The sequence below is a fragment of the Semicossyphus pulcher genome, unplaced genomic scaffold (assembly GCF_022749685.1).
Source record: "Semicossyphus pulcher isolate SPU_LCO1_2020_fin unplaced genomic scaffold, fSemPul1.0.p SCAF_13, whole genome shotgun sequence".
Taxonomy (NCBI): Eukaryota; Metazoa; Chordata; class Actinopteri; order Labriformes; family Labridae; genus Semicossyphus; species Semicossyphus pulcher.
This window is the reverse complement of record NW_027211637.1, coordinates 14,995,740-15,021,868: the sequence shown is the minus strand read 5'-3', so window position 1 is coordinate 15,021,868 and position 26,129 is coordinate 14,995,740. Positions and strand designations below refer to the sequence as shown.

Here is a 26,129-nt window from a genome sequence, read left to right as displayed (position 1 = left end):
AGTCTCCCTCATTGGATCAGATATGAACTCACGCACATGATATTCTCACTTACGTTTATATAATGACTTTCCTGGAATCAGCTTTTTCGTCTGCTGACGGTTGGAGGGGTGTGTTTGGCAGGAGGAGACGGAGGAGCAGGAGGCTGGAGATGACAAGAAGGAAATTAAAAAGATTATAGTAACACGTTAAGGCATGATATACCATACTGGTTTCATGGAGAAGTCTGAGAACTTGATTAGTCTATTTATTAATGATCCAGACACTATTAGCGGTACAAAAAATTATTTCATCTCTAAATACATTCACAAATCTGCAACTCTTTACTTAAACTAACCCATTACATGATCTGATGGTATAGTGGTTAGAAAATGTAATCAATTACAAGCCATAAGGAACACATCTTGGTTTCTTTGTTGCTTTGAGTCTTTCTTTGAGTCCTACGTTTTTGTACTCCATGAAAAAAAAAACTAAAACGTTTTTACTAACTTTGCTGCCACAGATTAGTTGTTAGTAAAGACTTTTTCATCTTTTAACCATGTTAGACATGGCTTCCACCGCTGTATCAACCGTACAAAGAAGACAGTAGTATGTGAACATGATTGGCAGCTGTAGAAGAGGAATAGGAAAACAGCTAATTCCTTGTTATGGTTACAAAGGTTGATTAAGGTTCCTCAAAATGGCGACACCATGTGAAATTTTGTTACCTAAATGTAGCCTATGTTTGACTAAGAGTTCAGAGCCTGACGGGAACACTAATGAGCTAAATTCAAAGTGTGCTGAAACACAACATTTTGTCATACTTCACCTGTTTTGTTCTCACGGTTGCATATTTGCATTAAAATAATCGACTCAACGATTCTCTTCACCCACCTCGAAGCTGCTGAGTTCATAGTTTGTATGCACACCGCCAGGAACACAAAAGGAGTTCAACTTAATTTGACCTCTTGACCGAAGAAATGTCGTTTGTGTTTTGTTTGTTGTCATTTAAGAGTCCATGCCTGCATTAATGCCTGCAGTCCAGCTGCGAACACACAGGGGGCGCGCTAACACCACATAAACCTTTTCTGACTAAATCAATATAACTGATGAGACAACGTGCCCACGAGACTTCGGCTTTCTTTTAAACAACATGATGACTACATTCACGAAGCCTTGTGAGGAATATGCCTGATTCTGAGCATTTTTTATCCTACACATATATACAGTACGCTAGGATTCACAGATATGGTGGTTTGGAGGCGACTACATTTCCCGTCAGCCCCTTGAAGCGCATCAATTTTCCTTTTTCAGTGCCGTTTTCTTCGCAGCTGGATCAGCTGGATGAACGTCCGACTGCGCAGCAGCAAGTCTAAGTATACGACAAACTAGTGATTTTTATTGCGGGTTTTGTTTAAACGTGGGATTATACGAATGATTTTTCAAAGAAGTTTTAACTGAAAGTATTTTGTTTTCTTTTAAAGACATTTTTAGTTTATTTTTTAGTCTAAACTACTGCTAAGTTGGATTAAAAAAAAAATCAAACTTAAATTTGGGGATTTTTGATTTGCTTATATTTCATCACCCGGGCAGACAGAGAGGAGTGTGTTGACCGGAGCTGTGTGAGCTCAGCATCAGACTCTGGCTTCACTTTGGACAGACGAGCCTCCGGTGCCAACGCCTTTCCCCCCTCTCTCCGCTTCTCCTCCTCGGCTGGGAAAGTTCCGCTCACACCGCCCCGAGGGCTGTTTCCTACAACTCATGAGCAGCTGAAACCACAGTCCGACGGTAAAGAAGTAGTTTGAGAGTGAAAATGGGCTGCACGATCAGTGCCGAGGACAAAGCTGCGGTGGAGAGGAGTAAAATGATTGATAAAAACCTGCGGGAGGACAGAGAGAAATCCTCCAGAGAAGTGAAACTCCTCCTGCTCGGTAGGTTACTGGATCATTTTAATGCATGAAATCAACTCGTTAATCTTTGGGTACTTTTAATTTTTACTTTGTAACTGCAATCTTTGATTTATCTGACTCCACACACTCCCCCTTCTCCTCGTACTGTTGGGTCAATGCAGCTGTGGTACATCACGTCTGCACTGACAGAACTTGTGGGAGTGAAGCAGATGTTGGTGTTGAAATACTCCTCTGCTGCTACCTCCCTGTCTTTCTATCAGTTATTAGTATGTAGGGGGTAGATTCATGCTCAGAGGAGACTTTGTGTTGTCAAGTGTTGTCGCTTGTCACAAAGCATGTCGTAACTCCTGCAGGCCTGTTTTACTTCAGTAATTATAACTCAACTTTACAGCTGCAGGGAAATGTGACCTGGTGTCACCGCTCTGGGTCAGCAATGAGGAGAAATGAGTATTGTATGTTGTGATTTGTAGTGAAATTGGCCTGTACAAATACTCGTTGTGATATTTTTATTGCTGTAACTGTTCCAGATCATTTTGGTTTTTAAGCCAATGATACGGAACAATTTCTGAGAGACCAGATTTCTGTCCTTATCTTCAGGGCTGCAGGTGACGATTAGTTTCTTGATTTCTCCGATTTCTCCTATGAAGGTTTTGTAAAACCAACATTTAAAGACTCCGAAAAGTCCCATTCACCGTCATATAAGACAAACAAAAGCAGCAATGGTCAACGGTGGCTTCCAGGTTCAGTGTCATGACCTCTTCCACACTAAGTGTCAAGACTGCAATGGCCACTTTCTGTATGTAACTGCACGGCCTGCTGGTCTGTATTACTGGCACACTCTCAGTGGGCCTGACACTGTGGGTGTGGATTGCACAGGCGTGCCAGAGGGATTAAAACCCCCCTGACTAGCAACATTTTTTTCTCTGTGCCCTCTAGCAGGAACTAACTTCTCTCTGTCCCATGCCAGTATTTAAAAAGTTATTTAACTCTACATCCCCTTTTTCTAAAAACATATGTGCCTCATACACCAGTGGGTTTTTCTAGCTCATTTAATAACTCAAGGTTTGGAGAAGTGAAAGTACTGACTGAGTATTTCACAAGAAATAAATCTATACAGTAAATGTGATGAAATATTTCTGAAAAGGAACTATTAACTTACTGTGCATAAGGCAACATGCTGTTGTATGTTGGTGCGTTTATTACTAAAGTTTCTAATAAAACTTTCATCGTAAAATATTCAACATCAATTCGATGAAACTATCTCAGTTATACAAATGAACGTTTTTACGCTATCTGAGGTGAGCTTGGCCTTTGTCTTTAGAGAAACATAGGCTTTTGTTTTGGAGTCTTGTCTCTGGCAAACTGTTGAACTGTAAGGGTTAATAGGTTGGAATAATTACAGCCTGTGCAGAATCAGACGTGTAATCTCCAAAACTTTTCGTGCTGTAACAAATGTGGACTACAGGATCCGATTGTACTGATGCAGTGTTGTAAAGTTGATGTGCTTTTGACCTTTTGGTGGAGACAGTCATGCTACTAAACATTTTAAGGGGAATTTGCCTTTCGGGATGCTGACTTCAGGACAGGACTAAGTTTTCAGGGATTCCTCCTACAGAAATGTGGAGTAATGTGTTTCACCGATCACTCGCGTAATGTGCAAATGACAACTTTAAGTTACCCCATCATAACACTGACAGTCGTGTAATGTGATCAGCGCAGCATGTCATCACTGTGTTCATTTGTGTAGTGTGCAGTTGCCCTCTGGGGGCTTCATTATGTGTGTAACGTCATCTCATGTAATCTGATTAGACACGTTACTAGAATACATGAGAGTACCAAGTATGTCACTGAAAGGACGATTCTGAGTAAAGAATTAGCTCTTGCATGAGTCATTGACATGTAAACATCACTACATTCATTCACGCAGAAGGACTTCCTGAGAAAGCTGTACCATCATGCACTGATGGGATATGATGCACTGACATCCGGGATTCAAGTTGCATCATCCTTATTGATCATGAAGGAATCTCTATGTGACTCATTTAACTACAATCAAAGGTGTTCATTACACCAAAGTGTAACTCAAGTTACTAAAGTTATAACAAATTAGTCAAATGAATTTTCTGGTTTTGATCACTGGTGTGTAAACATAATGAGGGGTGTGTCCAAGTGGGTGGCCTATTAACTGTATAAATAATGGACGTAGCCACCGTGACATCACCCATTGGTTACTCGACTGTGTAAATGAGCCTCTAGTTCGGGATGTGGCCGCCGCCATGTTGGCAAGCGGCAAGTTATCAAAGCTAATCAGTCTGTCTCTGTGGATAATCCATTAGCCTGTGAATAAGCTAGTTTAACTTTGTGCTTCCCACACATTTTGTTTCTTTTTGTGATGACACACTGCAGTTGTTTATTTATCAGACTAAAGAAGTAGCTCACCCGCCCAGTGAGAGAGTGGTGGGTGAACGACACGTACCTGGAAAAGTAAAAGAACCGATCTTGTCATCACAGTCAGCCATAATCTCTCCAGGAAAAGGCCAACAACAATCCTGACTCCTATGCACTGGCCGACCAATAAATAATTGTATGATAAACACTGAACAGGCTAATAAGCCAGGTATGGCCAGCGCATTATAGCTGTTACGAAGTGCTAAAATATATCAATACAATAATACTAGAATTTAACTCACTGAAAAGCTGGAGCTCAGACTTCCTGCACAGATAGTTTTATAAATCACAAGCTAAGTCAGATTATTTGCCTGATTTTTGCATGAAAAAACTCCCAAAAGGTTGACGTCTAACAGATAGCCAGCAGTATCCACCTGTCACTCAAGTGACCACAAAATTTAAGGCTCAATATTATTAATATTTATGACAAGACCATTTTTTGTACCAGTCTGTAAACATGTTTATTCCTGCTGTAAAAATGGGCATTTCCAGTCTGCATTAATGTTATTTCTAGGCTTCTGGAGCCAGCCAGAAGAACCGCAGTTTTTTTGCACTTCTGCATTGGCTTCATTTTTAAACATCGGAGGTTGCCGCTTGGGGTGTCCTAATTGGCTATTTGCCAGGTGAGAGGCGGGTGTTATGTTCAAACGAGCTTTTTGGGCTGTGTTACAACAGCTGCTGGATGCTTTGTGACATTTTTGTGCAGAAAATCATCTTTTCTTGGTACTTTGAAGTGCGACTATAGAGATACACCTTTGTTATTTAGCTTTCAAAGAATGAATGATGGAAGATTTGCTGGGTGCCACTCCTTTGTGTTATTTTTTAATTACAGCAACCTATACCCACGAATGTAATGTCTGTATGATACCTTATTGTTAGTAGTTGAAGTAGATGTGATACGTGGGGACAGAAATTGTAATTAAATGTGTATTTTCGAACACGTACTTCATGCCTACTCCCTCCCCCCCGGGCCACCCCAGTCAAAGAAGTCTGGATCCGCCCTTGAACATGGTGTCTGAGATTTGTTGTGGGAAAATATGGACTGTTTGCACACTAAGTGTATTGTAGGAGGAGCTTATTATATGCACAATAACAATGTAACTGATTAACATCCCTCCAGCATAACAGGAAGTCCATCATTTTTATAAGCACAGTTGTATTTGAAAGTTAACAAGATTTCCCAGTCATTTAAAGATTTTCCTTCTTGTGTCTTTGCTGTTTGTCTTCTGTGCATCACAGATAATTGCATTAAGCCAGAATTACAGGCAGCTTTCCCATCAGTGGGTATTCCTTCATGCTTGCACTGATTTCTTTTGCATGTTCCCCTAGAAGAGAGGGCAAAACAGAAACCAGGCCAGGAAATGTACCATCTAACATTCACGGATACTTAATATCAAACTGTTTCCACTGTTTGGTTGATGTATTACAAGCCAATTCCATAGTTCTGTTGTGTAGAAGGCGATTTAGGCCACTGAGCTCTGTGTGTAATGACAGAAGTGAAACCGGAAATAGATATCACATGAAGTCACATAAATGCGGTCGTGGCATCAGTTTGGCGACGATAAAGACGACTTCTGATCAGCAGCTCACTGATCTGTGAGGATTAGCTTTTAGCTGATGATAGGTTTAGAGGTGAAACATTACAATACAGGCTGAAATCTCATCGTATGTTAACACTCATTTCAAGTTCTGACAAAAAAAAAAAAAAAAGAGCTGAGAGGGGAGTGATTTTTCCAGGCAGTGCCCTCCTCTCCCTGTCTGAGCTGGTATGAGAGAGTTATGAGGGAAAAACAAAGGAGTTGAGCTGCTGTTCGACCACAGAGCTGGAGAGCCAACACACCCTTCCAATGAAAACGTTCCCCTGCTTGACCACGAACAGCGATTCATAACGAATCTACATTTGAGATTCTTGTTAAATGAGGCTCGGTTTGGAGTCCTGCACGTCTCTGTGAACGTCTGTGTGAGCTGGCAGGAAGCCACGCTTGACAAGCTGCCAAAAAATACCATGAATGAGATAATTGGTGACTGACAGAACTGAGGAGAGGGATCAACACAATTTGTCTGCTGCTGCCTCTCTGGTGAGCCGGCGTAAATCTCCTCTGGTGGTGACAGTTTAACCAAAGAATTCATGGGTTTAATTCTTGTTGCCTGGCCATCTTAATATATCTCTCCACTGTACGCCTCCTTGACAAAATACAGGATTCCAAACTATCCCTATTAAAGCCATTCTTACATTATGACTTGTTCCTCGCTGCTTTAAAGAAGCAGGTATTAATATTTCAATTTCCATGTTCTGAAAACGTCTTCATGCTGCGGTTTCAGGTCATTGTTGTGGTTATATTAAGCAAAATGAAACTCTCTGCCAGTATAAACTTAGCCACGATGTTTTTGGTAATCATTTCACAATGGTTGGATGAGTTTGACATCTAATGTGTCGTGCCCACACATGCTTATGCCACTTTAATTAAGCCATGAAAAAATTCTCATTCTAGAGTGAGTCAACAGGAAGTACAGCAGCAAAGCACCGACTCACACTTGCCGAAACCTGTTTTCAAATCATAGACTGTATAAAATCATTGGTTTGTGGAGGACAATTCTGAAGCCGTAAGTTCGGCTTTTTGGCCATCGCCATTTGTGTGAAGGGAAGTGACCATATTCGAAAGAGCGGATGGATACCCAAGAGGTCAATTTCAGTGACACATAGCCGCGACACCCACCTGTAACTCAAAGCCGCCATGCCCTTTATTGTGCATAACTGTATGAAAAATGTAAGTGAGCTGATCAAACCAGGCTGTAAACATCTTTATTCCCTGTGTAAACTTGGGCATTTATTAAAGGATGGATTGACTCGCTTTTTGAGCTAGCCCCCAGCAGGTGTCACTGCTTTGTTTTTGCACTGTTTGAGTGTGGATTTGTATGTAGTTAGTAAGCTGTAGAGGTGCTAGCTTACCTTTGGACAGAGCAAAGTTAAGTGGTTGTTACCCTCCAATATAGCTTTTCATGCTAAGCTAAGCTAAGAGGCTGCTGGCTCCAGCTTCACATTGACCCTCTCTGTGACTCTTTCATACAAAATTAATACATATTTTTTAATGTCTTAAATGAGCTATTCTGAAGGCAGTGAGAGGAAATTCTTTGTTGGGTGGTGGCTGCCAACATCAAGTTTGGGAAATTGATTTGACTGTTATCATTAAGACATTCTAATCAATTTCTGATCATGAAAAGAAGAACCTTTACAATCAATACAGATCGGGTCTTTTCAGGTTGACAGTACTGCAATAGAGGGATGATGACGCTGTTCAGTTTAGAGAAGAAGGGTTCAAAAATAGAAAAGGAGCAGCCTCTCTCGTACTGTAGAGCAAGGTTTAGGACAGAGAAGAATTTGGTGTTTATTGTGGGGCTTCAGATTGCTGACAGACTCTTTAAATAATCGGAGAGGTTTTTATGGCCCCTCTGCTCTCTGACGCCCAGAGCAGCATGATATCTGGGATTGTCTCTCCAGTGGAAAAACACTGGCTCAGCCAGAAGCGTGACAACTGTTTCCTGTTTGGCTGATAGTTGTAGAAATACTGTGGCGGTTCCTCATGTGAAATCATTTCCCCTCTAAACATTATTACGGTGGCCTTTATTGTGTTAGAAGCTTTGATATCAATGGTACCATCATTTGTCACAGATTGTTAAAGTCTTCGTTCCCTAAAGAAGAAATGCAGCTCATAGCACTTCTGTTTCCCATAATCCTCTCTGTACTCTTAAGCTCCAGGCTGTGGTGTACTGTACACGTTTTAGGGTAAGCAGATCGTATCTGACTCCTCCATAGGACACTGTGTCTGTGTCTTTTTGTGGCCAATGACAAATTGCTAAGCTTAAGGAAGAATTAATTCACTCATACACTCAAGGTCGTGACCGTATATGCTCCCTCAGGCCCGATTTAGCTGTCTGCCATTGAATTACTTGAAAATGCTGTAGTTTCTTTGGGGTTGTGACACAAACATACGTTACGTTCTGCTAACATGAACAGTCCTGATGTGTCGCCCACGTGAGAGGGATTTGATAGTATTTGTTTGTGTTTTTGTGGCTGCTGTCGTCCCTTGTATGACTGTCCTAACTACTGTCCCTGTTTTCCAGGTGCTGGGGAATCTGGGAAAAGCACGATAGTGAAGCAGATGAAGTAAGTAACAGCTTAAACATAGTCCTAGTAACAGGCAACATGACATTATATCAAACTGCTGCATCCCGTAAAAGGCTTCGGCACTATTTTTGTACCTCGCTGACAAAAGACAGTGGCGCTCCCTCCCTCGTTCTTTGAGCTGCAGCCTTGTTGTCAGAGGTTAATGGCGTGGGGAGAGCTGTGATTGCAAACAGGGTTCATCCCTCATTGGAAGCAGAGCAGGAGCCTCATTTCACTGGGCTCCGGCACAGGAGGAAGCACCCTTTTGCATAATGTGTCAAACAAAGGCGGCCAGTCGTAGCCTGGCAGGACCTGAATAGAGTCCCCCAGTTCCCACATTAGGCATGCTGCATGCACACTGAAGCTCAAATTCCAGCACTAATGACAGTGTTGCATGAAATTATTTTCCAAACTGTAATTTGTCCCACATTTGTTAGAGCCATTGTTCACACTGTCCAATATTAACTCTTAAAACCCTATTTGGATTTTTCAATGTACCAGAATCATTCATGAAGATGGCTACTCGGAAGAAGAGTGCAGGCAGTACAAAGTGGTCGTGTACAGCAACACCATCCAGTCCATCATGGCCATCATCAGGGCGATGGGCCGCTTAAAGATAGACTTCGTAGATGCTGCGCGGACGGTAAGATGACTACATTCAGATCCAATTCCTCATTCATGATATGAATGACTCCATGAAGTAGTTTTCAATGACAGGAAATAATCATCTTCATTTTCAGGACGATGCCCGCCTGCTGTTTGCCCTGGCGAGCACGGCGGAGGAAGGTGTGATGTCGGCAGAGCTGACCAGCGTGATTCGTCGGCTGTGGAGCGATGCTGGAGTTCAAGCGTGCTTCGATCGATCACGAGAGTATCAGCTCAACGACTCGGCTGCATAGTGAGGACTCACTTCTCTACACATACAGATCTCCAAAGACTCACTAAGTACCGTTGTTAAATGAGTCAATGTGCAGATGACTACAGTTTTTATCTCAGTGATTCAAGGTGACAAAATCTCCCAGAAAATGGCTTTTAAATCATTTAATCTGGTCTACAGCCTTCCTGTACACTCACCGGCCACTTCATTAGGTACACCTGATAAATCTAATGCAGTTCAGTACAACAGCACTGCCATGGATTCTGCTTTTATCACTGAATTAAACACCTCATGACAGCTAAGGAAAAAGCCTGTACATTAAAGGTAGCATAAAAGCAAATCTTATGACTGATCTGGAGTATTGGATTACATTACATTTTTCAGGTTTACCTGATGAAGTGGCCGGTGAGTGTATATTTCATTGAAGTAGACCGACAAATAATCGAATTAAAACAACAAACTATTTATTCTTTAATCTCTTTACAGTTTCCAGCTTCTCTATTGTCAGGATTGGTAGTTACATCTTTATGTTTTTTACTTCTGTTGACCAAAATTAGACAGTTTATATTATTATATTGGGCCTTTGGAAATTTAAATGAGCTTATTATTATATGAGGACCTTTTTTAACAAACAAGGAATCAAACAGTTGAAAATAATAATAATTTGCAGATTAATCAATAATCCATCTTTTGTTTCTGCCCTACTTGATTGCAATTCATTTATTTGAAAACGTCCAATGGAGTGACATGTTTTGTTAACTTTCTTTATTTTCCCAAGGAAATGAAACTGCCGTGATGATTAAGTGTACATTTTTAAATTGCGTCACACATTTTCAAGGTCCTACTTTTAAGCCAGCTGAAGGCATTTTTGGGAAGTGGTTGGCTAAGAGCTTTTCTCCTTCATGTGTGTAACATTACCGCTTGAACAAAGACAGAGGCAAGATGTGTCTTGTTCCTCACAGTCTTGTGTCGGCTTGTTATTTAGATTGATGCATTCCTGAAAAAGGAGAAACATGAAGAAGAAACTGACAACTGGGAAATGTCTCTGTCAACTTGCTGTTAAGATTTCACTTCAATTGACAAAATGGTTAAAGTTTATTTTGATTTCTAACCACTGAATACAACAGTCTGTTGAAATTCAGTGAAACATGCAAAACAGACAGTTTGAGCTAAATATAGTGCGGTATTACTAATGAGACATGTCCCAAGGTTTTCTGCCTCTGCAGCGTTTATATCACACTCCCCCTGAGAGAAAGTAGCTCAGTGTGAAGGACATGCTCTTGTTTTGAAAACAGTTGAGCTGTCATAACTCTCAGTCCACAATACAAGACAAGAGGAACCAGTGGAGTTAGTCTGTTTTTACTCAACCCACAAGCAGGCAGTGTTTATAACGCACCAAAATATGAGCCCATATTTAGTATCATTCAGTGGACTCCTGGGATGTCTGTAGAGGAAGCCCTCCACTAAACCAGACATAATATTTAATTTGTCTTTTTTTTAAATCAATTTTAGGTCTGGAAAGCCCCTGGATCGCCTGGTTTTGCCACGTTGTGTTTACAAATGAAAAAGACAGGATTTTGTTGGCACACAAAATGTTAGGGATCACCAGAGATAGACAGATGTTTGAGATCAATACCGTTACTGATTTTAAAGGGTAAATGTTCAACATTTACCTATATGACAGTTGATTAGGGAGGTCACTTTTCAACTGAAATTTGATGTATCGAACCTGGTCAGATATTAATAGTTCGAACTGTAATGATTACGCTTGCCCACAAACAAAATAGTAATCTACTGTCCAGAGTCCCAGAATGCGTTCATGTTTAAAGTAGTGTGCCTTGTATTCCAACAGATGGCGGTAATACGCCGCCTGCTACAAACCAATGGAGGAAAGTAACGAGCCAAGCGGTTGTTAACCTTTCCTGCTTCAGCGTCCGACCGTAGTCAGAAAGCACAAGGGAGACTTATTGTTCTGCTCCAGGGCCGAAGCTGTAGCTAGCTTCGAGGCCAACTCCCGTCACTTTAATATACCAGCAACATACAGAAAGCAAGACACAGGAGCGCGGCTTGAGTCTTGAGGAGTCGTAGGCTTTATTATGCACAAACACAGCCTAAACTGTACATGGTTTCTGTTGTTTATACAGCTACCGATCGCTCTTCCGCTGATCTGTTCCTCGACACTTCACGTAACTCGTGCACACACACTTCCGTTCTCTCTCACTCGTTCTATCGTGCTACAGAACTGATCATCTCAACACCAACGCACCTCAGAAGCACTGTGTGTACCACTACGTAGCCAATATAAAGTGTATCATCTATATCACGTGTCTGTGGATGATGCTCTGATTTTGCAGCATTCTGGCCGTGCAAAGGTACTCAGAAGGCTGCTGTTTTTAACAAATAACTTAAATTAACAATATTTAACATAATACATCGTCAACCAATTCTGGTGCGGACCATGGTCGCCTCAGATTTTAAATAACCCACAGCATTGTGCCTTACATGATTGTGAAAAAGGTTTACATATCAACAGAAAAAGATTTAGACCGATATATCTGTGATTGGCCTATATCAGCCCCGATATTATTGGCTGAGCAATATATCAGTCAGGCTCTTCTTCACATAGTTATGTTTTGTGTCTCTCAGCTACCTGAATGACTTGGAGAGGATCTGTGAGCCCAACTACGTCCCGACTCAGCAGGACGTGCTGCGGACACGAGTGAAGACAACCGGCATCGTCGAAACTCACTTCACCTTCAAAGAACTCTACTTCAAGTGAGTATCAAGAGAAACTGAAGGCCACAAGCTCTCAGGGAGGAAGAAGTTATTACAGACAGTCAGAGCCTGAGCTGGTGCCCCGTATCGATCAGCATTTACATCTATGTAGGTTTTAACATGATGATTCTCAACTTGGAGGTTTTTAGTTCATTATGAAGGGCTGCTGATGATTACAGTCAAAGGCAACAGAGAGGAAACACATCATGGGAAATTAGTTTTAGTAATCTTGTTTACAAAGAGGGCACAAAAAGGGCAACTGATATTCGGTTAAATGGGCAGAATCTTACATTTCTTCATACTCTATACTGTATCCAAATCCGTGTTTGTTATTCTGCAGCTTGTGAGCCTTTTGTTTGTGTCTGTCGCATTTTGTCCCCTCATTAAGTTGAATCATTTTTAAGTATCTCTTTAATGATGCACCTGCATTTGGTTACAGGTGGTTTGGCTTGTTCAGAGCTCTGTTAAAAGCCTCATGTTGCTCTGAGTAATTAAGAGCTGATTTTAACCCTTTTTTATAACTCACAAATGATTGTGAGGGAAATTCCCCTCTTGAAGATAATTTGCTGAAAAACTGACAACCCAATGTTGTGAATCAAGTCGCTTTACTTACATTTTACATGCAGCATGGAGAGAAGTACAGCAGTGACTCGCCTTCGTAAACAAGATTAGATAATCCTTCTTTGATCTCCACGGGGAAAGTCGGGGGTCATAAAATAAATTGCCCCTACATATAAGTTCAAATTTAACCGAGTTACCCCCCTTGATCATCCCCGGGAAATTCCCACATGACTCAACTGGCATTTGGCCTAATATGAACCACCTCTGTCGCAGTAAATATAATTACACTGCTTCAGTCCCTCGACATTATTTTGTCTGGCTCTTGTACTTCGCTGAAACAATAACTGTAATAGCCTCTGTGGCCTGCCTTTGTTACCCCATAAAAAGCCCTCAGCATCTGTAAATGTGTCATCACTAAAATGTTGAAGCACGTTTTTTTATTTCATTTCTGTTTCAGTCGAAATGTGTGTGTTTTATGGGGCACTCATCATAAAACACACATTTACATGAGATTAGAATTAAAACGAGCACGTTTACTGTACATTTATTTATGCTACTTTTGTGCCTGTGTGTGTGTGTTTGCTTCTCCAGGATGTTCGATGTTGGGGGTCAGCGCTCGGAGAGGAAGAAGTGGATCCATTGTTTTGAGGGAGTCACAAGTATCATTTTCTGCGTCGCATTGAGCGACTACGACCTTGTCTTGGCTGAGGATGAGGAGATGGTAAGTGATGGATACACTGTGGTTTTGTGCACTGTTTTTTTCCACATACATTTGATAGTAGATTTCATGTTTTGGGATTGTTTCACAGCAGACGTTTGGATTTCTCAGAAAAGGAAAGCACAGGTGTTACTAATAAGCTTAAGATGGCTTTCATTCAAGTGTCCCAGTAAGCCATGACAGTGAGCCAGATTTTATACAGCAGCTTGTAAGAGCGGGCAAAAACAGCAGTTCCCTTTTTATTGGGATTCAGACACTACAAGCTGTGTTACATGTGTTTTATTAGTCTGTGTCATTAACATTGCTATACACACATGGTGTAAGATTAATGTGCTACATTGAGCCTATTTTTAATAATCCAAACATGTGCTTTTCTTAATGTTAAATGTTAAAATGTCATCTGTTAAAAAGGCCGACAGTGTGTAAGTTCAGCTCCGCTCTTCTCTCAGAACCGGATGCACGAGAGCATGAAGCTTTTCGACTCCATCTGTAACAACAAGTGGTTCACGCTCACCTCCATCATCCTCTTCCTCAACAAGAAGGACTTGTTTGAAGAGAAGATCAGCAGGAGTCCGCTCACTATCTGCTACCCCGAGTACTCTGGTGAGACAAACTTTGTGCATTAGACATTTATATTAGTTTGTACGGGTACTGTCAGCTTGTGCGTAATCATTCCCTCCGGTCTTTTGATCTGAGGAAATGTTTATTTATCTTTCTGCTGTGTTTGAGCATTGACTTCCTGTATATGTGTGACTGTGATGTGTGTGCTCTTGATTTATTAGTTCCTGTAGGACAAGCTAGTTTATATACACTGAAAACATTCCCTGATTAACAGCCTAACATTAATGATTTTAGTTCTTAACAATCCTTTGTAAGCCACTTTTGTTGTAAGTTTTATGAACCAGGACTTTTGAAACAAGATGTCCATGACTGATTTTGAAGCTGTTATTTATAGATATGCAACTCAAGGGTTTCTGTCAGGGTTCATCATTTTTAATTTCCTGAAAGTGGGCCTCACTAAAGCTGTTAGTCACAATAGGCACAGACAGAATTTAACAGCCACTTGTTGAAAAAAGGGCCTGAAAAGATCATCAGTAACTATGAGTGTCCCTGTTTGTATTTTAATAGTTTTGTTGACAATGTTTTCCACTTTTGCTCAAAAAATTAGCTCAGAGGAATTTACAGTACATCCCATAGGGAAAGAGCAAAAATAACTTGTTGTCAGTTTGCAGGAGCAAATAATAAGCTACACCTGGTCATAGATTTAGGGCACATTTTTGTCAGTTTAGTGTGTTTTTTCCACTTTGGTTTGTTGGACCCACTTTATTAAAAACAAATAAGTTGAGTGTGATTTTTCCATTTCCACATTTAATCTTTATAACTGACATTTTTCTGCTTTAGCTGGACAGGCATATGAAGAGGCTGCAGCTTACATCCAGTGCCAGTTTGAGGACTTAAATAAACGAAAGGACACCAAGGAGATCTACACCCACTTCACTTGTGCCACAGACACCAAGAATGTGCAGTTTGTGTTCGATGCTGTCACCGACGTCATCATCAAGATCAACTTGAGGGAGATCGGGCTCTTCTAAAGCTTCAGGCCCGGCAGGTCGGCACACTGACTTTCACCTGCAGTAAAGTTCATGCTGAATACTGGAGAGATGTGAAAACATGGTGTCATTGTTAAAGCTAACAGTCAAAAATGACATGATTAACAATGGCTATTGCATCAGCACAGGGTGATTTCGCTCATGTGATGACAGCGTCAGTTTCAGGGATCAATAGCAATTAAATTTTGCCAACACACTGATGCCTTTAGAGGATCAATGGTAATTACCTTGGTTTTCATCTGATTTTGATATAATGCCACCAAACAATCGAAAAACAATGTAATCTAATTTATGATTAAATCAAACAACTAATGGAGACTGTGTGGTGTAGTTAAACGCTCTGTAAAGTAAGTGCAAGCACATTAAGTGGACCTTAAATTTGAAGTATTTTGCAATTCGTAAAACTAGAATGTTATTATTAATATTCCTGTTCAATCTTCAGCTGTCCTGTCAATAAAGATTAAAATGGCCAAAAAATCTGTAACAAAAAACTATCAAAATATCCACAAATACAAAGTACACTAAATACTTAGCTTAAACTTCATCAGTAGTAAGAAAACAAGAACACAATGTATCTACTTAATGCTTAGGAAACTTAAAATCATTTAAAGACAAGTGGTCCCTTCCACTCACACCCCTGTTGTGATGGCTATTTGGCATCACCCGTTAACCAGCCTTCAACATTTCACGTCAAAAGCATCACGAGCTATCAGTTGCACTGTTAGCATAACCCTGACAGGACGCCTTCAGACTCAGGAGTAATGGTAATGTGAAGATGAAAACTGTATTAACTCAGCTAAAAGTGTTAACAAAGTTAACCATTACAAACAGTGTTTGGCTTTACTGTTTAGGACATCAAAGTCGACTATGAGGATGAACTCAAATTTAAAATTAGGAAGAAAAGGCAAAGTTGGTGTTAAAATGCTTACATGCTAAACGTTTTGCTGACACGACTAACAAATGAATAAGGCAGAAATGTGTATTTGTGTATGCAAGAAAACATGCTAACATAAGTTTAAGGTTAACAGGCAAACATGCTAAACGAATACGAAATGATAAAGAGTGACGTGGTAACATTAGCATGCTAATATGCTAAATCAGACAGTCAGATAATCAGCATGTTACCATCCAGGGCTACCATGCTAACTGTGTACATTTAGCCATGCTAACATTAGCCTGGAATGATAAGTTTGAACCTTGGTGAAGTATATGGATCTTATAAGTGCTATTGAGCTTATGAATGGAAATTTAAATAACATATTTAAGGGTTTTGTGTTCATATTTGTGTGCTGTGTTAAAGGTTTCATTATTTCCTGTAACTGTAACGATTAATAATTATTTTTGTCGTCCTTGCAGGTGTCCGGAGGAGAATCAGGACTTCTGGGCTGGTATGTCGTGTCTGCAGAAGGCGAATTGCAAAGTAGGTCTTACAAAGGACTGAGCTGGTGGCCATGCTGAATGCTGGACCTCAATTCCACAATTTGGGGACTTGATGCTATGATCACTTATGTCTTAATAGTTTTTTGATGCAGAGCATACTGAGAGCAAGTGATAAGTGGAGGAGGCTTGTGAAATGATCACTGTGAGTTTGTGGAGTCCTGTCGTATTTAAGACCTTTGCATCACGCAGGGGCTGGCAGGTAAAGCCCCTCTGATGCCTCTGACACATTAATAGTTTTTCTGTCAAATGTACAAGGACCAAAAGAGCCTGTCTATCAGATCCATTACTGCATTTCAGAGTTTCACAGCTCATATGTAAATTCTGTTCACTTTTTGTGTTGCATCCTCTCATAGCTTAAGTCTTTCACATCATTTTACTGAATATTTGCCTTTTTATATTTTATTTTAAATTTTTGATTTGCAGTTATATAGTATTTCCACTTAAGGATGTTTGAGTGCCATAACTTAAGTATGCAGAAGTTTTTTGTGTGAGCGGTTTTGATGTATATAACATTTTGGGTCTGGGATTAATCTAATGAACTTAGTAGCAGCACTGCTATTTTAATTATTAACAAGTCAAATATTGAACAATTTTTATATGCGAGACACATCACTGCAGATCAAATTGTAAAGGGAGACCATGATTTTTTTTTTCATAGGAGTTTGAATACTAATACTATTCAATCATGTAGAATGTTGCTTTATTTCGAGGTAATATTTAATCCTATGGATATCAGTGAAAATACAAACATATTAAACATAAAAGTGCAAAAGTATGATATACTTGTCTTCTTTCGCCGCGAACATTACATTATGAGAAGTCCATTAAAACTGTTGTGGAGCACAGCTTGAGTTAGATCAGTGAATTCCTGCAAAGAAAGTCCAGGCAGAAAACATTACCAAAGTGTATTTATGTTTAGATCTCTTAACATTTCTGCAGCTGTATTGGTTCATTTTAACATCATTAAATGAAGGCACAGGCTGGCCTCCTTTTTTCCTGTTTTAAAGACAAACCATATAACACAATTTTAGGCAGTGTCAATCACAAATAATCCACTGTAAAGATTTCTAAAGACCTAGAGGAGTGAGGCCAATTGAAAACGGTATATTTTGAATCCAGGGACATGTAGGTATGATCGCTATTAGTTAATATTTCACATAAAAAGACTAAAACCATTATTAGTGGTTCCTTTAAAACTTTTAAAGGCCTCTCTTTTGTACCCATCCCCAATCATATAAACATTATTGAACTATTAATCTCTATTTACAGAGCCGATGGGATCCAAGATTGTGGAACTATTACACCTTAAAAGTGAAGCGGGATCAAGTTTGTTGCCTTCGCATGTGTATTGAGGGAAGAACAATTAACACAGAACTAGAATAGAAATAAGTAAACTAAAAAGCAGGTCGATATTGTAGTTTTTATAAATGTTAACCAAACAGGAGTAAGGGGTATGTTTTGTTGAAGGCTATTTGTAGCTGCAGGAAGATGTATCCGAGAACATGTTATCTGTTTGTATGTTTAATTTTGTATTTTCTGGACAATAATAGCGCTCTGTGGTTCATAGGATTTATGACTGGATCAGTTTGCTGGTGGTTTGAACTTGCCTCTCATGCCTCCCTGTAAGCATAACACTGCATCTTTTCACAGTTAAAATCTCGACTTGTGGATGGAAATATTAATGAACCACACAGAGAACAGACTTGATGTTATAACGCTCAGTTCTTACACAGTGACACGTCCAGGGCAGATCTAATGGATTGTGCTCTACTCTGGAATTTGAATGCAGTGCAAAGTACCCAAACTGAGAACATGTCGTTTCTAATAAGCGAGCAAACGAAGCTTTACATTTTTCTCTTGTCAGCTTCTCACACTGGCTGCACTCTCAGTGATGTCCTTGCTGGCTGTCACATCTCGTGAATCTGTCCCTGCACAATCTTACAGTAAATCTCGCCTCGCAGATTACCGCTCTAATTTGTTTTGCTCTCTCAATTGGTTTATTGTTAATGAACTTCCATACGCTGCGATTTCCCCTCTGACTAGCAACGGGAACTTACATAACAGCAGCATTGTTCTCGACAAGTGACAGCCTGAGGCTTTCCTTCAGTGTTGACAGCCCTGCTTCTCTAATTTGATATACGTTATTCAGTGATTGACAATGTGGTTGTGCAGCAAAGAAACAAGGACACGAGTGAAGTTAATGCATCTTTATTTCATGCCTCTACATTTCATAAGAAAGGACAAAGTCGGTAGATTTTCATTCCCTTTTCATAATAAAGCATCATCCCTCTAGTTTTACCCTCTCTCTCTCGTATATTTCCACAGATTTAGCTTTCAAAATATAATGAATTATCTACTCTTATGTACAAAGTTTCTCTACCTTGTTTGACCTTCTGAAATATATTCATCACATTAAAATTTTAAGTGAGTTGAATACATTAAAACTATTTAGATTAGATACATGTACAATTTGGTTTGTCATCTGGATATACTGCAAGCACTGGGAATATCTGCGATATTTGCTCAGCAACTTTTTACAGTTTAAATATCAAGACCACAGGAACTACTGTACTCACAAAGAAGAACAAGGTTGCAATGTTGCTATTCAAAATATTAATAATTTCCCGGATTTATGGTTTAAATTATTTTACAGAGCTCGGTTTTAATAGTAAATATAACTCACAACACGGTAGTCAAAAGGAAGCAACGAGGATTGCGTGAGCAACTATTTCATCTTCATACCTTCAAACCAGCAACAAATACTGTACTTTAGAAACACTGAAGAATCTTGTCGATGTGAGCCGAACATCCACAACAACAGTATGGTGACTTTATAGTTGTTTAGCACTGCTAAACTGCTAGCTGGGCGTGCACTGTGTTGCAGAGATCTACTGTTGGAGATGGTGATGCGCTAGGAGCAGTCAAGGACCGGGACTTGGCATGGATGCGATGGCATGAACACGACAAACTGAGGATCCTCTGAGCTCCATCAGTACTCTCTCAGTTAATGCCAATATGTGAGGGGTTAAGGTGGGAAAGGAAGTTCTGCAAAGTGGAGAAAAATGAAACACATCAGTCTCATGTTTAAATCAGCTTAAAACTCTATTGTGTTTAAACATTTTGCTACATATTACAGCTTTTGGGAAGAACTGATTTGAATCATAAATCACTACAGTAATAGCTTTCTCATCCTCAGTAGTCCCAAAGGGTCTTAATATCTATGCGGTTCGAGTTTGAGTGAGTTCATGTTATGGTCAGAAGTTGTTGCTTAGCAACACAGGATGGCTAAATTGAATTGCAAGGGGTCTGCCTCATCTGGACCCCATTACTCTGCATCAACAAAGTCCCCGGGAGTCGGGTGTCATGTGGTCACCGTGTACCTCTTTTCACTCGGCAGCTGCTTAGAAGAGACCGCAATCTTTTAGGTTTTCTTTGATGATGATGTCTGTCACGGCGTTGAACACAATCTCGACGTTCTTTGTGTCTGTGGCACAGGTCAAGTGGGAGTAGATTTCTTTCACACCCTTCTTCATGTTCAGCTCCAAGAACTGCGTCTTGATGTAGCCGCTGGCGTCGTCGTACGTGTTGGGGCCTAAAGGAAATCAGGGGTGTAAAGATAAGAGCGGATTTACAGCGTTGTTAAGATAATAAGTGCAATGATTGTTACATGAATCCCTCTGCTTGTGCATCATTGACGATCAGCTGGTATGACGTAAGTTCAGTTCAATCACATCATTTATTTGAGGGAACACTGACGCTCCAACTGTCTGCATTGGATCTTAGAGACTTCTCCAGCCTGATTCTGTGTTTGCTATAAAAACATGCATCGGTTTGTTGTACCGTCATAGTCTGGGAAGCAGATGCTCAGGTGGACTTTCTTGATCTTCTCTTCGAACAGATCCTTCTTGTTGAGGAAAAGCACGATGGAGGTCAGTGCAAAGAATCTGTGGTTGCAGATACTGTTGAATAGATGGAGGGACTCGTGCATGCGGTTCTGAAAAGGTCAGAGAGGAAGAGGGTGAGCTACGTGTTTAAATGTTAGTCTTTTTATTCTTTTACGCTCGAATGGTGAAGTCTCCACTCACCACTTCGTCGTCCTCTACCAGCACCATGTCGTATGCACTGAGAGCTCCGCAGAAGATGATGCAGGTCACACCCTCGAAACAATGGATCCACTTCTTCCTCTCTGACCTCTGACCACCCACATCGAACATCCTGTTCAACACAGAAAGTCGCAACAAAGTCAGTAAGTGTCTCCTGGTTATCAGGTTCAGTCAGGGTTTTTGCTGTTGTCAGGGCCACCCTTGTGACTTACCTGAAGTGCAACTCCTTGCAAGAGAACTGTTCTTCAATGATACCAGTTGTTTTGACTCGAGATCGCAGCACATCCTGCTCGGTTGGGAGGTAGTCTGGCTTGCAGATTCTGTCCATCTCATTGAGGTAGCTGATGGTGGCAGAAACCGTAAAGCAATCAGACCACACTCTCTAACACCAAGCTAGCTGCCTCTTGTACATGTAACCCCGCAACTGTATCAACCCCCGTCATAGACATAGACTCACTAGCCAGCAGAGTCGTTCAGTTGGTACTCAGCAGCTCTTTCGAAGCCGGCCGCCACACCAGTGTCTTTCCACAGCTTCTTGATGACATCAGACAGCTCAGTAGGCATTGTGCCCTCCTCAATGGAGTCTGACAAGTTCTGCAGCTTCTGTGCATCCTCCTGTGGTTTCAGGCACACAGAACAAACATCCATCAGCATCTTCACAGTACTTTAACTATTTATAGTTTGAGTTATGTCAGTGAAAATCAATTCTACAAGTCAATCATGTCTACTGTACATATTTTTAGTGTCATATAAGACCTGTGAAGAGGGTGAGCCAAAATCAATGGCCAGCATCTCCATGCCTCTGATGATGGCCAGAGCAGACTGCAGGATGTTGCCGTAGATGATCGCCCTGAACTCCAATTGTTCCTCTTTTGTGTAACCACCTTGATGGAGAATCCTGTAGTGAAGGAGTAGTGAAGTGTTTTAGTTCAGGGATAAACTAGTCAAACATTGCTACGTTAATCTTCTGCTTCTGAGCTGGTGGGTTATTTATATTCCCATCATACTGCCTATTAAAGCTTGAAAACATGTTGAAACACATGAATTAAATCTTCCAAGTATATGTTAGTTTGGGGTCCGATGCATGTAAAAAGTGAAGTTCATGAAATGTAGAAACTTAGCTTATATCTTCTCTAGCTTGTGCTCACAGCGCCCCCCTGTGGCGTGTTTCTGAGCTCATTAGCTGCCAGACTAAATGCACAAAACAAGTGCTGACAAATCAAAGTAAGCGGGTGTTTGCCCTGTTGACCTTTTGTAACAGGCTTCAGTGTAAGTGAAACAGACAGAGCTTTGGCCTGCTGGCTGTACGCCTGACCGAAGAGATTAAAAAAACTCTGAGCTGCTCTGTGATTGAAAGCCACTGACATGCTGTGTGGATGACACTAAAGACTCATGTTAACACTTATTTTAATACTTACTTCATTTGTTTTACGATGGTGCTTTTGCCTGACTCACCAGCGCCTGGAAGAGAAGAAAAGAAAGTTACCAACAAGGCCATAACTGCTGATGAGCAGAAACACAGTGTAAGCAGTAGACAGCCAAAGAATGTGCTTTGATGATGCTGTCAAATTAAAGGAGCAGTCTGACAAAAAAAGAAAATACTTGCTGTTACTTTGACCTAAATGACTGTTTATCTGATTGCTGAAGTTTGCAGAACTTTTCTGACATCAAACAGGAACAAAAGTAAAAATTGTACAATAGTTATAAACGTCCAATCTCTTCATGGAAATCGTGGACAGGCTTCCCCTCATTAGTATTTTTATATTTGATTTCATGCAAAGCGATGTCTCCATTTGCTTGCAATGTTTCACATCTGCCCCTAACCAAATGTACAAAAGTATAAAATATGACTTGCAACAATTACCTAAATACAATGCAACATTATATAAAACAGAAGAACAAACAGATGCACTGTAGCATGCACAGGAAACATCAGCTACAGCTAAGGTAAAGATGGAGAGAGGGACAGAGTTGTCTGGTTGTGGATAGGGCACATTTAAATGTGCATATTCATTTGTAACTTCTGTTTTAATAGAGGATGATAAACTAGCTAACAGGAACATCTTAATCATCTTGCTACCCAACATTTTTTTTCATATATTATAAAAGAATATTAACAACTTATGTCTGATTATCTGCAGATCTTTGCACATCAAGCCCCTCCAGGTAGTAACATTAAACAATGTTTACAGACATCTCCGCTCTTTAGCAAATCGAGCTCAAGCTCAATGCAAGGAGGAGAATTTCTTAGTTTCTCTGCATGAAATATTCCTTGTGCATGCAAATGCATGCTTTGTGCATTATTGCATGTCAAATTAAAATGTCACAGTTGCATGCTGGCTAAAGAGAGGCTTGCAGGCAGATCAGGCTGTCTGCAGCACTGTAAGCTAGCTCAGGATAGAGAGCATTTATCCCATCACAGAGGGACCAAAGCTGGCCGGCCTGCGCTCACTGGAGCCACATTAAGCTCCATCGCAGATTTACTGCTGAGCATTTAAAGACATCATGAGGCGTCATCCAGCCCGCTCAGGCAGATACCATTAGTTTTCTGCTGCTAGCTGTCATTAGCAAGTCAATAACAAGTGTGTTTTGCTAACTGGGGATGAGCTGGGTGGCACTCTGACAATTTAAAAATGGGTTTTAATGAAAAGTATGTTTACCCTCTGTGAGTCATACTTTCAGCTTGTGCTCATTAGCGACTGTGCCCTCAGGCTTTGCAGGGACATTAAATCTGAGCTTTAAAGGCGAGCTCTATATCCATGCTTATCCTGAAGAAGTTACCAGTGATAGATGATTTTTGCAGATGTTGCAACAAATATTTAAGAAGTTTGTGACTTGGTGTGGAGATCTAGAATTAAGAGGAGAAGCAGAATTGAACTATGAAACGTGAAATGGTGCAAACCCTTTTTTTCATTTCCAGTATGCAAACGGCAAGGAAAACTTTCTTTAAACCATCTCAGTTAATGCACTTTGAGAACAATCGAGGTCTGCAGTTTTTTTCTTCTTGTCCTGTTCTTCAGGGCTGATTGCTCTGATTTTAAAGAGACTAAAAGGGAGGTAACTTGCAGGGGAAAAGTTTTGGAAGTCCCCTGTTATGAACTACATGGTTGGTTTTGTATCTTCTTAATGGAAGTCTTTGTGATAGCTATTTTTATCTAACCAAATATTTAGGTAGTTACAACATTAGTCAGGACATGTCAAACTTCACCAATGCTTCTTTTATCTGTTAGCACTCTTGCTCACAAGAATGAAACCACTGAAATCAGCTGCAAACATCTTTTATCTCCATTAAAAGCTGCCGTTTGGTTCTGTCTAGCCTGTCAAAATATCCTCCACAGGCCACTAGATGGCACTCTTGTTTTCCTCAGCGATTCAGTCCTTATTGAAAGAGGAGCAACTCCTCTTTAGAGCTAATGGAAGTTATTATTTCGACTTTCAGACGCTTATTTCACACATTGATACAGGCCAAGTGCAGTCTTGTGAGATAGGAAATTTAAATGAGAGTTAAAGTTAGATAATTTGGAGTTTAAGGTTTTATAAGGAAAATAAATGAAACATTAAAAAGACTTTCAGCACCAATGACTAATGCAGCAGCACAGAGGTCAACGACCTGCTCATTTAGATTTAATTCAAATGATCTTTTTTATTGAACATTGTCTCTGATTTTTGTCTTAATGTTCACTGAAATTTGACACTGCAAATGTTTCTGTTAAAACAAACGCTGCAATAATACACATTTTATTCTTAATTTGCAGGTTGAGGGATCAACAAAGTCCTCTCCAAGTGGATCTGCACTAAACCAGTTAGCTAATCGGATTGCCGTATCACCGCTGTGCTGTGATTCATTTAGACCAAAGGCTACGTATATTTTAAGCACCAACGTCCTTCCACCGGAACTGAAAAGTCATTCTTGATTTTAAGACACAGCCAAGAAAATAAAGGTGCGATCAGATTTTAAAATGTGATATAAATTCAAATACCTAAAATAAACAGTCTAAAAAGAAATTTGAAGATCATTTTGATTCTAATTCAGTCGAGCAAATTCCTTCAAATGATAGTAGAAAAACATAACTGAGAGTAAAAGCTCAAGTCTTGGCACTATTTACGTTCTCCATTCTACATGAGGTCAATTCTTTTTTACTGTTTTACACTTCAAATCTGTTTTCTAAATCCTTGCAAACTATTCTTCTTTATTTTAGCGTTAAATCAGCTCCCCAGCCTGCAGACTTATCTCTCTGATCTCCCTCTGCTGCCCTCACTTTACTCTCTCTAATTCCCTCTCAGTTGTGCACAAGCTTAAACAGTCGCCCCATCTTTCTAATAAACTAATGTAGGCTTTTATCCTGAAACAAATCATCTGCACAGCCTGTAAAGCCTCTGATCATACCCTATCTTACATCTCAGTAAGCAGACAACAGGTGTGTCGGAGCCGTGTCAGATGGCTCATATCCAAGACCTGAAAAACCTGCAGCAAATAAACCCGAGAGTGAAACATCCATCACTAATGTTCGATTACATGATTATTAATAAAATATCTGTAACATTACTTTAATCCTGAAACTTGGAGCCAACTGTTTACCAGACTTGGCTCAAGGAAAGATGACTAAAGCGTTTTCCAAAGCTGAGTTATGTTGTTGTTGTTGTTGTTGTTGTTCTTCTATATCAGTTACACCTGCTGGCTGTTTGCAGACCACCAGACTTCTGCTCAAACTCTGCAGACCTGAACCTGCACAAAAGTTTTTCTTCAGTCAGACATAAAAGTTATAGTTTGTAAAGTACTGCATACTTGGAAGTCTAAACCGGTCGGTCTGAGCAATTTGCATCCCCTGCAGTCCGAGACGAAAAGGAAAACTTGGTGCAACAAAACGATTCGTGAGTCCACTTACCAAGCAGTAATAGCTTGACTGTTTTAGAGTCCTTATCAGCATCTTCTTGGAGTTGTTTTTCCAATTCCTTGGACTTTTTGTCCTCGGCGCTTGCTCCCGCACCCATGCTTTCTTCCTCCGCAAACTCAAGATCCTCAAGGATGGAAATTTTGACGGTTCTCTGTGAGTAGCTGCAGAGAACTGGGTGCAACACTAATCGTGCTGAAAGGCGATTTCCTAGCGGAAGGGGATTGGGAGGGAGGTGCTTGAGCTTTGCTGGCTTGGTTGGCTTCTTCTCGATTAGGTGATCAGATGGGACCCTCTCAAGGATCAAATCAATTCAGCAGCTCTGTTCAGCAGTGATCCACTCTTTAATTCCCCCTGCTTAAACCCCTGACTTAGGAGGTGCCTCTTCCTGATTGGCCAGTCAATCCAATTAGCCTAATAAGGGCAATAGTGAATGATGTAAAGAAAAGGAGAAAATAAACACACATACTTGGGCTCGTGAGAGTCATTGATATCATCAAGTGGAATTAACTAAAGTCTGTATGTCCACATACATTCACACAAAATGTGTGAAATGTATGTACCTATAGTCTACAATATATTACTGTATACATACAATGTGTAATATGCAGTGTTAAGACAGAGGAAATACACTTTAACTTAGAACTTTGGTA

The 26,129-nt window shown here is 40.3% G+C and overlaps 2 protein-coding genes across 2 annotated transcripts; one reads left to right on the top strand and one right to left on the bottom strand.

Moving 5' to 3' along the window:
* Positions 1 to 1,315: 1,315 nt before the first annotated feature.
* Positions 1,316 to 17,325, top strand: gnai3 (guanine nucleotide binding protein (G protein), alpha inhibiting activity polypeptide 3). Its single transcript, XM_069659399.1, has 10 exons — positions 1,316 to 1,353; positions 1,571 to 1,908; positions 8,458 to 8,500; positions 9,002 to 9,143; positions 9,241 to 9,398; positions 12,024 to 12,152; positions 13,305 to 13,434; positions 13,881 to 14,034; positions 14,833 to 15,040; positions 16,398 to 17,325. Exons 2-9 carry the CDS (start codon positions 1,791 to 1,793, stop codon positions 15,021 to 15,023), a joined length of 1,065 nt encoding a protein of 354 aa, XP_069515500.1. The 5' UTR covers positions 1,316 to 1,353; positions 1,571 to 1,790; the 3' UTR covers positions 15,024 to 15,040; positions 16,398 to 17,325.
* Positions 17,326 to 19,490: 2,165 nt separating this feature from the next.
* On the bottom strand, positions 19,491 to 25,576 carry gnat2 (guanine nucleotide binding protein (G protein), alpha transducing activity polypeptide 2). Its single transcript, XM_069660731.1, has 9 exons — positions 25,471 to 25,576; positions 22,003 to 22,045; positions 21,341 to 21,482; positions 21,042 to 21,199; positions 20,797 to 20,925; positions 20,567 to 20,696; positions 20,322 to 20,475; positions 19,862 to 20,073; positions 19,491 to 19,526 (listed from the first exon to the last, which is right to left on the bottom strand). The coding sequence occupies exons 1-8, from the start codon at positions 25,574 to 25,576 to the stop codon at positions 19,883 to 19,885; spliced, it is 1,053 nt and encodes a 350-aa protein (XP_069516832.1). The 3' UTR covers positions 19,491 to 19,526; positions 19,862 to 19,882.
* Positions 25,577 to 26,129: the final 553 nt, after the last annotated feature.